This window comes from Nannobrachium achirus (genome assembly GCF_963921795.1).
Source record: "Nannobrachium achirus genome assembly, chromosome: 10".
Classification (NCBI taxonomy): Eukaryota; Metazoa; Chordata; class Actinopteri; order Myctophiformes; family Myctophidae; genus Nannobrachium; species Nannobrachium achirus.
In genome coordinates, this window is record NC_137819.1 from 65,286,675 (window position 1) to 65,300,324 (window position 13,650).

Consider the following 13,650-nt stretch of genomic DNA (forward strand, 5'->3'; position numbering starts at 1 on the left):
TCCGGGCCCACACTCCTTGTGATTGTCTGGGACGCAGGGCTCCAGACGGAGCAGCAGCCACTCGTAGCAGGACGGCTCCTCACAGGGGATGGCCTCCACCAGGTGGGGACAGTTCCCCGTGCCGCCCGTCGGCTCGTTGGCGATGCCACGCTTCCTCAGCTTGAAGCCTGCGGAGCCACAGACACCAGGAGACACCAGGAGGTTAATGAGGTGATGGACACCAACAACCCACCAATCACCACCCACTGAAGACAGCAGTTAGCTAGGGGCTTTTAAACTAGGGGCTTTTAAGCCGTGACATCATTTTGTAGGCAGAGGAGAATCTGCCCCCAGAGCATTTTCTGTCCCTCGCTATTTCAACAGATCCGAGACAAAAATAACGACTAAAGTATAATTCTAAGACTTTCCTTTCAATAACAAAGAGAAGAAAAATGTGTAAATAGTAAAAAGATTCACGGAAACTGGGGGCAGAAATTCTCCTCTGTATCATGCCTACAAAATGATGTCATACTTAACAGCCCCATGAGCCCCATTGGCACTTTGGCTACTAGTGTGTGCCATGTTTCCACCTTCTTGTCTGTCTGTCTGTCTGTCTGTCTGTCTGTCTGTCTGTCTGTCTGTCTGTCTGTCTGTCTGTCTGTCTGTCTACTAGTGTGTGCCATGTTTCCACCTTCTTGTCTGTCTGTCTGTCTGTCTGTCTGTCTGTCTGTCTGTCTGTCTGTCTGTCTGTCTGTCTGTCTGTCTGTCTGTCTGTCTGTCTGTCTGTCTGTCTGTCTGTCTGTCTGTCTGTCTGTCTGTCTGTCTGTCTGTCTGTCTGTCTGTCTGTCGGATGGATGGATGGATGGATGGATGGATGGATTGATTGATTGAAGACTTTATAAGCAGTTTGCATAGGAAAAGGTACAGTTTCATAACAGTACAGTTCACTGGTACAAGGTCAAATAAAAGGATACACCCAAAAAAGCTTATGGCTTGTTTCAATTTAGGTAATTTTTGAAATCATACAACATTGAATGACAGACAGATAGAACACACTACTATGCAGTAGATATCATAACAAATTACCAGAAAGACTCCCTAATCGGGAGATAAGCGACCGTCAGCTCGCATACACAAACTTTAGAAGGCAATGGTAGCCAATCAGGAGAGAATATGGGAAATGGGACAGATCCATGTTGATGACATGACTAGAGATACTGTGTACAGCTTTGTGTGATTTTAGGGCAAAATCTGCAGGAGCAGTGTCCAAAAATGTGTCTTAAATGTGTCTTGCAAAAATCGGCGCTAGAAGAGAGAAATGAGTGTGTGTGCACGTTTGGCATGGATCAGGGCAACGGTGGCGGAGATATGAGTAGGGCAAAAGTGTGACGTGACGTGTGACGGACAGACTGACACACTGACAGACTGACTGACAGCCGGTGGAGGTTTTGATAGTAACTGCGACCGTCAGGTCGCAAGTCGCAACAATGCAGAATAAATGGTATTTACAATAGAAATGTCAGGGGAAGGTAAGGATAGGGTAAGGATAGTCTCTTGAAGACTACTGTATCATTAAGTGTGCCTGCTATGCAATAGCAAAACACTTATTGTAATCCGCCATACTTAAGTCATTAATTAAGTCTTTCGCCACGAATTTCTGCACGTAATAACTGCCGCACAATTTACGCCACCGCCGCAATATATACATCAAAACGTGCGGCTCGGCCGGGAATAGGTTGCTATTACTTTTCTTTCCGATCCGCGTTACCATTGCGACGTAATTCGCAAAAAACGACGCCAAAAAACCCCATTGACTTAGAATGGGGGAAACTTCGGCACGTAATAACTGCCGCACGATTTACGCCACCCCCGCAATATATACATCAAAATGTGCGGCTCGGCCGGGAATGGTGTGCTATTACTTTTCTTTCCGATCCGCTTTACGATTGCGATGTAATCCGCAAAAAACAACGCCCAAAAACTCCATTGACTTTGAATGGGGGACTCTGAAAAAAACCCAGAAACTTTGGCGCCACATAACTCTGCCATACTTTTGCCTAGCAACGTCATTTAAAATGTAAAATGCTCACACAACTTTGGTCTTTTTCCGACCAATAGGGATGAGCTGTAATTGATTAAGCCCCGCCCCCTCTTTAACAGGAAGTGCCCTTCACCAAACAGGAAGTGCCTCTATAACTCATGAACCGTTTGTCGTACAGACTCGCGGCTGGTGTCATACCTTTTCTTTTTTTCTCAATTTTTTTTTCTCAATTTTTTTTTTTCTCAAATTTTTTTTTTCTCAATTTTTTTTCTCAAAATTTTTTTTCTCAAAAATTTTTTTTTCTCAATTTTTTTTTTCTCAATTTTTTTTTTCTCCAAATTTTTTTTTCTCAAAAAATTTTTTTCTCAAAAAAATTTTTTTCTCACATTTTTTTTTCTCAAAACATTTTTTTTCTCAAATTTTTTTTCTCAAAATTTTTTTTTCTCAAAATTTTTTTTCTCAAAATTTTTTTTTCTCAAATTTTTTTTTCTCAAATTTTTTTTTCTCAAATTTTTTTTTTCCCAGAAACTTTGGCGCCACATAACTCTGCCATACTTTTGCCTAGCAACGTCATTTAAAATGTAAAATGCTCACACAACTTTGGTCTTTTTCCGACCAATAGGGATAAGCTGTAATTGATTAAGCCCCGCCCCCTCTTTAACAGGAAGTGCCCTTCACCAAACAGGAAGTGCCTCTATAACTCATGAACCGTTTGTCGTACAGACTCGCGGCTGGTGTCATACCTTTTCTTTTTTTCTCAATTTTTTTTTCTCAAATTTTTTTTTTTCTCAAATTTTTTTTTTTCTCAAATTTTTTTTTTCTCAAATTTTTTTTTTCTCAAAATTTTTTTTCTCAAATTTTTTTTTCTCAAAAATTTTTTTTCTCAAATTTTTTTTTCTCAATTTTTTTTTTCTCCAAATTTTTTTTTTCTCAAAAAATTTTTTTCTCAAAAAATTTTTTTCCTCACATTTTTTTTTCTCAAAATTTTTTTTTCTCAATTTTTTTTTTCTCAAATTTTTTTTCTCAAAATTTTTTTTTCTCAAATTTTTTTTTCTCACATTTTTTTTTCTCAAAATTTTTTTTTCTCACATTTTTTTTTTCAAAATTTCTTTTTCTCAAAAAAGTTTTTTTCTCAAATTTTTTTTTTCTCACAAAACAATTTTTTCTCAAAAAACTGTCGTTAAAGTGCGACCCGTCATAACGGCCAAAAATGCTCCAAAACGCCACTAATTAGTCGAAATGGCTGACTTCCTGTTTGGTTTCTGATTGGCTGCTGGCCTTGTGACGTGGGTAGAGCTGCGAGGGCCCGGTCATCGCTGCTTGCAGCTTTAATTCATTAATCGTCCATGACCTTAATTGGGGCCTATTTCGCCAAACAGGAAGTGCCCCTCACCAAACAGGAAGTGACCCTTGATCTCGTGAACCGTTTGTCATACAGACACGCGGGTTGCGTCAAATGAAATAACGCTAATGCTAACACCAACCGCTACACAAGGTTGCACAGACTTAGCGAGCTGCAGGCACACTTAAAATTTCTTAGAAATTTTCTCTTCTAGTTTGGATTCTCCTGCCGGGGCCGGCACCAGTCCACTACCGTCCAGGACTCTGGGTGTGCGTAGCAGCATTCCTGTGCAATACAAGGTTTTCTATACCCGCGACGGCTCTGTTCCTGAACGGCGAGCAGCGCGGCTCCACACAGCGAGCCTCTGTAACCACATTAAGCTGCTCTCTGTGCTGTGATCGCAGCTCCGTCTCTGATGATGACAACCATAAAACAGCATTCCTCGCGACAGCAGAGCCATTAAGGCCTGACGCTGACAGGAATGACGACAGCAACGTCTCCACACTCAGCCTGTATAATGAACATTATCTCCTCTCCTCTCCTCTCCTCTCCTCTCCTCTCCTCTCCTCTCCTCTCCTCTCCCCTCCTCTCATTACATCCACGCTTAATCCAAAGAGACTAATGTCACCGAGCCGTCCCGCTAATGTAGCCGGGACCTGCCAGGGTTATGGGGGTACGCTGTGGTGATCAAGGGCACGGGGGTAGGGTAGGGGAGGGTAGGGAGGGAGGGGCCCGGTAAGAGAAGGAAGGGGGTGTTAATTAACAGCTGGGGGGCCGGGCTCTAAAGCCAAGGTAGGATAGGGGAGGGAGGGAGCAAGGGTGTCGCACCAAATGCTGGGCCCTGGGTACAAGGACTCACTGTGGGGCCCCCCATGAATGTTCTTCATAGGGGGAGTTATTTTGTGCTTTGACTATTGAAAAATAGCAGATTTACAAGCTCAAAGCGCGGCAGCGAGCTTGTAGATCTGCTATTTTTGAAAAATCGTGAAAATGTGTGCAAGTCTTTGAATATTTCAAATCCTTCTAAGGTTTTTTTGAAAAACCTACAGTATGTTTCCACAGTATGTCAGTGGTGCGCAAACCTTTTCATGTGAAGGACCCCCAAAATGATATGCATTTGGCCACGGACCCTCATCTCAAAATATTTAGTTCCAGGGACCCCCACAGAAGCTAAATTTGAGTTACAAACGTTCGCTTTAAAAAAATACATATATTCAAAGATTTGCACAAAATTTTCAGGACTTTTAAAAAATAGTAGCTCTACAAGCTCGCTGTGAGTCTTGTATATCTGCTATTTTTCAATAGCTAAAGTATAAAATAATTAGGGCCCCTCCACCTTGGGCCCTGGTAACTCAGTCCCCCCCCCCCCCCCCCCCCCCCCCCACGCCCATGGGAGGGAGGGCCCGGTAAAGAGAAGGTTAGTTAACAGCTGGGGGTCTCTGTAACCAAGGTCATCCAGCAGACAGGCCTCTGTCTGTCCGGGGCCGATAAGAGAGGCTGAACGGCGGGGAGCCTGCAGGATGCTGTGTGCATGGAGGAGAGACGTGCTGGAGGAATCTGTCCTCCCCCTCATCACCAGCACTCTAATGTTTTAATTAAACCTGCAAGACCCAAAATAATTTCTACTTGCCAATTTTTTATTTATTTTTTTAAATCAGATGGTGTTGTAGTCAGTCCTAATCAGAGGAAAATGTAATGTTTTTAAATGTTTTTGTAAGGTTTTATAGCCATAAATCATACTCTAATTTACATTTTGGGGATATGTTTCACAATAATAACATATGTACATGTTGTAGACATTCTAAAATGTAAATGTTGTAGACATTCACCAAAAACATTGTTACAGGCATTTTACTTGTGTTTTTGTGAGGACTATTCCTCACAAAAACGTGAGATGTTGTTCGTCCAGACTCTGGAATGTCAGCCTCTGTGGGGGGTATTCATATGCAAATATCCTGGCCAATGGCATTGTAAACAATTTTTTGATAAAATAAAATGTTTGCCAAAAAGCTACGCTGGGCCTTGCGGGGTTAAGTAAAAATATAGAAATTGTCTGTTACAAGTAACACACTTGGTGCCAGCTATTTTTAAATAATCTTTGCGGTTTAGTGCCAGCCTTTTCTGTGATTTTACCAAGTTTTCCAACGGCGATCACATGCGTGCACGTTGGTTGCGTGTGCACGCTGCTCTGTTCTGCAGCACACTATGGGTGTTGTGGCTCAGAGTGAGGCTCCCTGCCGTGTAGCTCCACCCAGGCACCACTACACACTGTGTGAATGGAGCGCATGGCGCTGGGGGCGAGTTTAGAAACTCTAGGCTTGCTAAGGGAAGGAGCGCTCGTTTTCAACAGCGTCGGCAGGTTAGCTACTCACCAGCGTCGGCAGGTTAGCATTTCACCAGGTTAGCATTCACCAGCGTTAGTATTACTGAGGTTAAGGTTAGGGTTAGGGTTAGGGTTAGGGTTAGGGTTAGGGTTAGGGTTAAGGTTAGAGTTGGGGTTAGGGTTAGAGTTAGGGTTAGAGTTAAAGTTATACCATGTAACTTTTTTTATAAAACAAATCTTAAAATTGTCCTAACTCGCTAAAGTTTTAGAACCCCCACTCTGTTATTTTCAGCTTCTGAAGCCTTCTCTTTATATGTTTTCTATGAGTTGTGAGGGGGGGAGAATTTCCCGGCAAAATGATGTCATCTCCCACATGATACACTACCAGCCAATCACAGCGCCGATCATACACCACCGGCCAATCACAGCGAGTCTTGCTGTCTCTAAAGGAAGTAGCTTCCCTCAGCAACTGTGTTTACATTGGTGAAGGAATCTTGCTTGCTACTCCCTCAATTCTGGTCTAAAAATGATGGGAGACGGCTCTACGGAATCGTATCGGCAAGGCGGAGGTGCTCGCGACGGCCGCGGTGGTCCGCGGACCCCCGTTCCGGTGGTCCGCGGCGACTCCGGCCGAAAAAAGCAATACCGCTACTGACCACTAGTTGAGCAGCTTCCACAGTACAGCTTTAAGGATAGGTTTAGGTTTTGGTGCACCTCTGCCACAGTCCAAGTGACTACAACGGAGCGCTCCCTACCTCCGGTTCAGCCAATCACAAGCTTCAAAAATGAGTGCGGGACGTGGTTTTCCCTTAGCAAGCCTAGAGTTTCAAAACTCGCGCGCTGGGGAGCGCTAGAACCGGAGTTATGGTGTGTTTTTCGGCAGAAGAAGAATTTAACCGGATGGAGGAGTATTGGGAATTTGAAATACTCAAGTAAAGTACAATACCTCAAAATTGTACTTACACCACTGCTCATTGCCTATTCACCCCCCCCCCCCTCTCTCTCTCTCTCTCTCTCTCTCTCTCTCTCTCTCTCTCTCTCTCTCTCTCTTTCAAAAGCTTTATTTAATCAGCAAGGTCAGCAGAACCTGTATTGTCATGTGTCTCCTCTTTTATCAGAGCGGGGGGGGGGGGGGGGGGGGGGCACGGAGGAGAGAAAGATGAGTGGAGGGGGAGCAGGGAATTGGATTCAATCAGGGATCACTCAGCTTGTCTGGGACGTAACGCTGTAACGAACAGAACGTCCAGACTGTGAGATATCGCTGATAGGAGAGATTCCTTCCTTCTTTGTCTGGAGGAGATTCGATGCTTCATTCTGAACAAAGAGAAGCTGTGTGTGTGTGTGTGTGTGTGTGTGTGTGTGTGTGTGTGTGTGTGTGTGTGTGTGTGTGTGTGTGTGTGTGTGTTTGTGTGTGTGTGTGTGTGTGTGTGTGTGAGTAGTGTACTAAGTCTATATGTTGTTGCGTTTTTGCCACCACTAGGGGGCGCTATTTTAATTAATGCATAATTAATTAGATGGATTAAAATATTTTAATTAATGAATAAAATTAGAATAAATTAATTGAATAAAAATTTCAAAATCTGCATATTTAATATAATCATAACTAATATTTTAAAGTGTTATGGTTTTATGTTTTATATTGTTGGTTTATAAGTTTTTAAAAGTACTGATACAGTAGAATGGAGGAGAGGAGGAGAAGACAGGAGGAGAGAGAGAGAGAGAGAGAGGGAGGGGTGGTGAAAGGGAGGGGGTTGGTGAGGGGGTAAATGTGACAGCAATCATGGATGTCGCAAAAAAAAAAAAAAAATCGGTTGACTGTGTGTGTGTGTGTGTGTGTGTGTGTGTGTGTGTGTGTGTGTGTGCGTGTGTGTGTGTGTGTGTGTGTGACAATCAGTCAATGGTGTGGGTTGTTTCTAACTGTAACATTACAGCAACATGATTGTGGCAATGGAATATTGTATGATGTGTATGTAATAAATAGATAATGTACTACATCTAGGCCATCTGTGTCTGTCCATCTGTTTGCAACATTGCACCAACTTCTTTTTCTCGTTCCAATTAATTTCGTTTCGTTCTAATCAATACCTCCATTATTAAAAAATAGCCAATCTACAAACTCACAACATTACACTGCAATATCATATTATGCATTGTGTATCTGATATTTTAGGCATCAGTTCTACAGTGTTAACAACTTTATAGTAACTCTGAGGATATTATCTGACATTAAGTAATAAGCATATTTAACCACATGAACCCTTCTAGGCAAAAGCTTTATTGCTTATAATGTGTATGATTTGACACATTCACGAGGGGATACGGTCAGAAATGGTACTGCAGCTGAATAGTTTTATTAATAGTATAATTAGTGTGCATGTTTTAATGATGACATAGAGAAGAGAGAGAGAGAGAGCGAGAGAGAGAGAGAGAGAGAGAGAGAGAGAGGAAAGGGTGGGGGGGGGAATGTGTGTGTTTACACTATGTGTCGCAAACTGTGTGTGTGTGTGATAGCCCCAATAGAAGCAGCAGATGGTCTTAGGCTTATCTAATTTTAAAACTGTCCCCTGCCTCAAATCGTAACTTTGCTTTACTAGTGACATTGCATGACATGGTTGGGGCAATGGTATATTGTAAGTTGTATGTGTAATAGTTATTGTACAACTACTAGATCATCTGTGTCTGTCCATCTGTTTGCTGTTTGACCGCACAGACATCAGTGTATTTTGGAGTCATGTCAATGGCTCTTTTTCATATATTTAACCACTTGAGCCATCATTACCTAATAAATTGGTATTATAATATGTACTCGGTCTGCTATTTTGCCCCCCTACACCAAACCTCTTTGCGAAAATAGCCAATCTGCAAGCTCACAACGTCTCGCAGTGCGAAACATTGTATGCATGTAGATCTGCTATTTTTGTGTACAGTTCTACAGTGTTAATATAAAATGATTGGAAGCTTTTGAGGACCCCCTTTACTAACTCTGAAGCCCTTAGTTGATATTAAACCTACATTATAATTTAGTTTCATCTACACCTGTGATTTCAAAACCCTTCCACCCATGCATAGTCATATTGGGTACTGTATGACAGGGTGCACAAATATATTTCCTTATCAAGGTATCTAATTACCCTTATCTGACCCCCCACAGATGACACCAAGAGGGTACTCTATATCTTTATCTCTGATCATACTAGCAGTAGCTGATCTGTCATTTGAAAGTGTTACACGACAATCAACCTTTCGATAAAACATAATATGATCATAGGCCATACCATGGTTTTATAGGGTAAAAAGAAATAAAATCATGTGTAAAAGTAGGTGAAATAACTACATGTTGTACCAAGTGTCCCAACTGTGCTTAGTTAATCCTAAACTTCCTCATTTTTCACAAGTATTCTTATCTACACTACCCAGATGACACCAAGTAGGGTACTATGCTATCTTTATCTCTTATCACACTAACATTAGGTAGCATGTTATTTGAAAGCTTCTCATAACTAATCAGCCATTCGATAAAATATAATGTGATCATAGGCCATACCATGGTTTTATAGGGTAAAAATAAATAAAATCAACGTTTAAGTAAATGATATAACTACATATGTTTGCTAAGGGTCCCAACTGTGCTTAGTTAATCCATTTCTTCTATACAAAGTTCCTCATTCTTCAACCACCAAGTTTTTTCTTATCTAATTTTCATCACAGATACTAGGAAAGAGCTTTTAATATAATCACTAACAGAGTTCTGAGGTATTGTTCTTCAACCCATTCTGTACGGACATGGGAGGTTTTTCGGGGGTTTTACTGACACTAGAAAACAAAATCATTGCATTTTGGAATTTGCCTATTTCTTGAACATAATTCAAGTGACAGATACACAAACAAGCAGGGATTTTGTGATTTTTAGCACCAACATGTAGATCTGCTATTTTATATGTTTAGGCATTTGTTAATATAAAAATGATTGGAAGATATTGATTACCCTCTGTTGTAACTCTATTTGATATTAAAACTACAGATAGTTTCATCTGCATCTATAATTCAAACCCTACCCACCTCAAACTCTGACATAGTGGTCAGTAGTGGTACTACACATGACAATGTCCTAATGTTACAAAGATGACATGTTAGCAGGGGTGGATTTGGTATTGTCATAGGAACATGTGTGGTCACTTATGGCCACTAGTGGTACTACACCGATAGAATAATAACTATTTCTCATTAACATTACATAAATGAGAGAGGAATCCAGCTTGTAGATAAGCTATTTTCACTAGTTTGACTAACTATACTACTTATAGTTGTATTGTGGAGGTCTAATCTGTGTTCTCAAGACACTAGATTATTCAAACTATTTACCTCAACATGACCAAAGTGTTGCATAGTAATACATTTAACTTAGATATGCTGTCAACCAAACCGGGTTGTCCCAGTCATGTATATATTAGGTGTTTTGCACCGAATGCACTGATATTGGACAGAACTGACAATACACATGACAATGTCCTAATATTAGAAAGAATTATAGAGTGTCAGCTTGTAGATCTGCTATTTTCACATTTGTTTTTTCTTTGTTGCACAGACGTGCATAGACCCAGGGGGAAGGGTGCTTATCTTTAGAATCCATACACCTGATTGCAGTAAAAACAGTTTAAAGACTATGACACACTAATGCAACTCCTTGTGTCACCCCATCTTACATTTATTTTGTATAATAATTAAATTAGATGTACAGTATGTTAGTTTTGTAGATTTGTGATTTTGAACCCATAGGCTAACAGCTTTGCAGATGTGTTATTTTGGGGTAATACCTTGCATACCTATTATTTTCACTGGGATGTGATGTACGTGGGGTTGTCCCTGTTGAATAATATATTGGAATATGGTGTGATTTAAGGGTTAGGGTTAGGGTTAGGGGGATTATTTGTATGGCCACTAGTGGTACTACACCGCTAGAATAATAACTCTATTTCTCATTAACATTACATAAATGAGAGAGGAATACAGCTTGTAGATCAACTATTTTCACAGTTTTTTATTGTAAGAACATGTGGGGTCACTAGTGACCACTAGTGGTACTGCAGCAACTGTAAAACAATTGTATTGTACAATTTTTTTAATTTTCTTTTTTTTACTATTCATGGTCATCTCAGAGAGATGAAAAAATAACCTTATACGTAGCATTGTAGCCACTTGAACCCTATCTAAGCAAAAATGGCCTATCTACAAAGGTTATCTAAAATACAATGGAGGGGCATTACATGAACAGTTTAACATTTTTAAAGTTTTGTGCCATTTGTCCAATACGCTGAAAACATGTATTAGTAGTAGTATATTATGGGGTTAAAATAAAATACTAGGTATTCCTTAAAATATTAAAACTAAATATTGTGTTTAACCTAAAGATTTATCTTTACATACAGCACCTTTACATATAGAATTCCAGGTATGCTTATGCAATGGGAAATTCAATTCCATCATATGAAATTATGGATCACTAAGTTGACAGATGTATGTGAAATAGCGATATCTGTTGGGGTGAATCACTAACAACAGCATGTGTATTTCTTGTAATTGATGGAATAGGGAGATTATATATTATTTTTTTGACAAACTAAATTGAAATGCCATTATATTTACCGTACAACCCTATTATTTTATCCTGTTACTTCCATCCTATACGGTAGATATTCACTAAACGTGTAAGCCTTAGAAACGCCTTAATGGACTTAGTATTTTTAAAGCAAATAATTGTTTCACTCATACAATAGTTTATATTATTTAGAAATAATTGCTCTGACAGTAGTTGGGGAAATAGTGCCATCTAGTGGATATAGTTTTTTCTACCCTGAACTTTGCAGCCTGAATGACTGATGAGGGAAAATACTGCCCTCTGGAGGATGTAGGGGAAAATACCACCCCCTGGAGGATACAGGGGGAATACCAAATCAAACTGTATATACATATAATGAACTCGAATGTATGACACCATCCACTCACTCATCACTAAGAATTTCGACTAACACAAAACAGACAAAACTAAATATTACTGCACAAACATCTCTAAGAAAATTTAAACTAATACACAACAGACAAAAATAACACAACTCAGAAATTTTAACTAGAAAACTAGAAAATATCTAGATTACCGTAGGTTCCACAACTATCACTATCGCAGAGTCAGTAGCTTATGTTACTCGTTGTGCTAAGGTATTGTTAATCTTTGAATTTGTAGATAAAACATATTTCTAGTGTTAGTGGTTAGATCATACATAATCTCTGAATCTCTCTCTCCAACACAATTTCACTCATAATTTCTGTTTTTTTTTTTCTTTTTTCTTCTCTCTAAGCCATAACAACTAGTAAACATAACTAATACGGTAGTTGCTCAGTACACCGTATCACTCATACAATAACTTATATTATTAAGAAATAATGCTCTGACAGCTAGTTGGGAAAATAGTGACACCTAGTGGATATGACAAGTTTCTCTACCCTGAACTCAGCCGTATGTATGACTGATGAGGGAAATACTGCCCCTGGAGGATCTAGGGGAAATACCATGCATACTCATATTTAGGGAATTGAATCCTTTTAGCGATAAGCTACAGATACAGATAACTAGAAAAACTAGCAGATCTATAGTACCATCGAATATCAATACAATTATCATACAATGCATTCCCCCTTCATCCCTATCCCACTGGTCATGTGTAACATAGTTGTTCTTTTCCTGGGGTGAGACACTAGCTAGATTTGTCTACACAAATCATACTCAGTAAATCAATTTGGTAGACATACTGGTTTGCCACCAACACAATTATCTTACACTTTATATTCTGACACTCTGGTCTACTCGTTACACGATGTGTCACTACTCTGCATAGCAAAACACTATTCATCTGTACAAACCATGCACTTCCTCATTCAACACTAAAATGCACAAAACATAAAATATAGCCACCTAACAGAAAGTATTACAAAAAATAACCTCACGAAGAATGTTCAACTAGCAACTAAAACTTTGCAACATAACAAAAATATTTAAAAAAAAAATAACACCACTAAGAAATTGAGACTAGAAACTAGAAAACATGGAGGATTCTTTTCTCTCTCTCTCTCTCTAAGCCATAACAACTAGTAAACATAACTAATACGGTAGTTGCTCAGTACACCGTATCACTCATACAATAACTTATATTATTAAGAAATAATGCTCTGACAGCTAGTTGGGAAAATAGTGACATCTAGTGAATATGACAAGTTTTTCTACCCTGAACTTTGACACCTGAATGAGGGGGAAAATACCGCCCTCTGGAGGATGTAGGGGAAATACCATGCATACTCATATTTAGGGATTGAATCCTTTAGCGATAAGCTACAGATACAGATAACTAGAAAAAACTAGCAGATCTATAGTACCATCGATTATCAATACAATTAACATACAATACTTTCCCCCTTCACCCCTACCCCACTGGTCATGTTTAACATAGTTTTCTTCTCCGGGGGTGAAACACTTGCTAGATTTTGTCTACACACAAACCATACATAAACAGCATATATTGCAAACATAACATCACAGAGAATTACTTCTAACACAAAACAAAAACAAAAACAGTAAATATTGCAAACAACGTCACTGAGAATTAGAACTAACACAAAACCACTGCACTGTACAAACATCTCTAAGAAAATTTTAACTAATACAAAACAGACAAAAATAACACAACTCAGAAATTTTAACTAGAAAACTAGAAAACATCTAGATTACCGTAGGTTCCACAACTATCACTATCGCAGAGTCAGTAGCTTATGTTACTCGTTGTGCTAAGGTATTGTTAATCTTTGAATTTGTAGATAAAACATATTTCTAGTGTTAGTGGTTAGATCATACATAATCTCACAATCTCTCTCTCCAACACAATTTTTTTTTCTCTCTAAGCCATAACAACTAGTAAA

The 13,650-nt window shown here is 39.5% G+C and overlaps 1 protein-coding gene across 1 annotated transcript in view; it reads right to left on the minus strand.

Annotated features, from left to right (window-relative positions):
* Positions 1 to 13,650, minus strand: part of LOC308293231 (thrombospondin type-1 domain-containing protein 7A-like) — a gene marked incomplete at both ends in the record, with an annotated part of 287,387 nt that overhangs the window by 203,083 nt on the left and 70,654 nt on the right. The window contains 1 exon segment of the mRNA XM_080735667.1: positions 1 to 167. This exon segment is cut by the window's left edge and continues 37 nt beyond it. Coding sequence (XP_080591793.1) covers positions 1 to 167 — 167 coding nt within the window.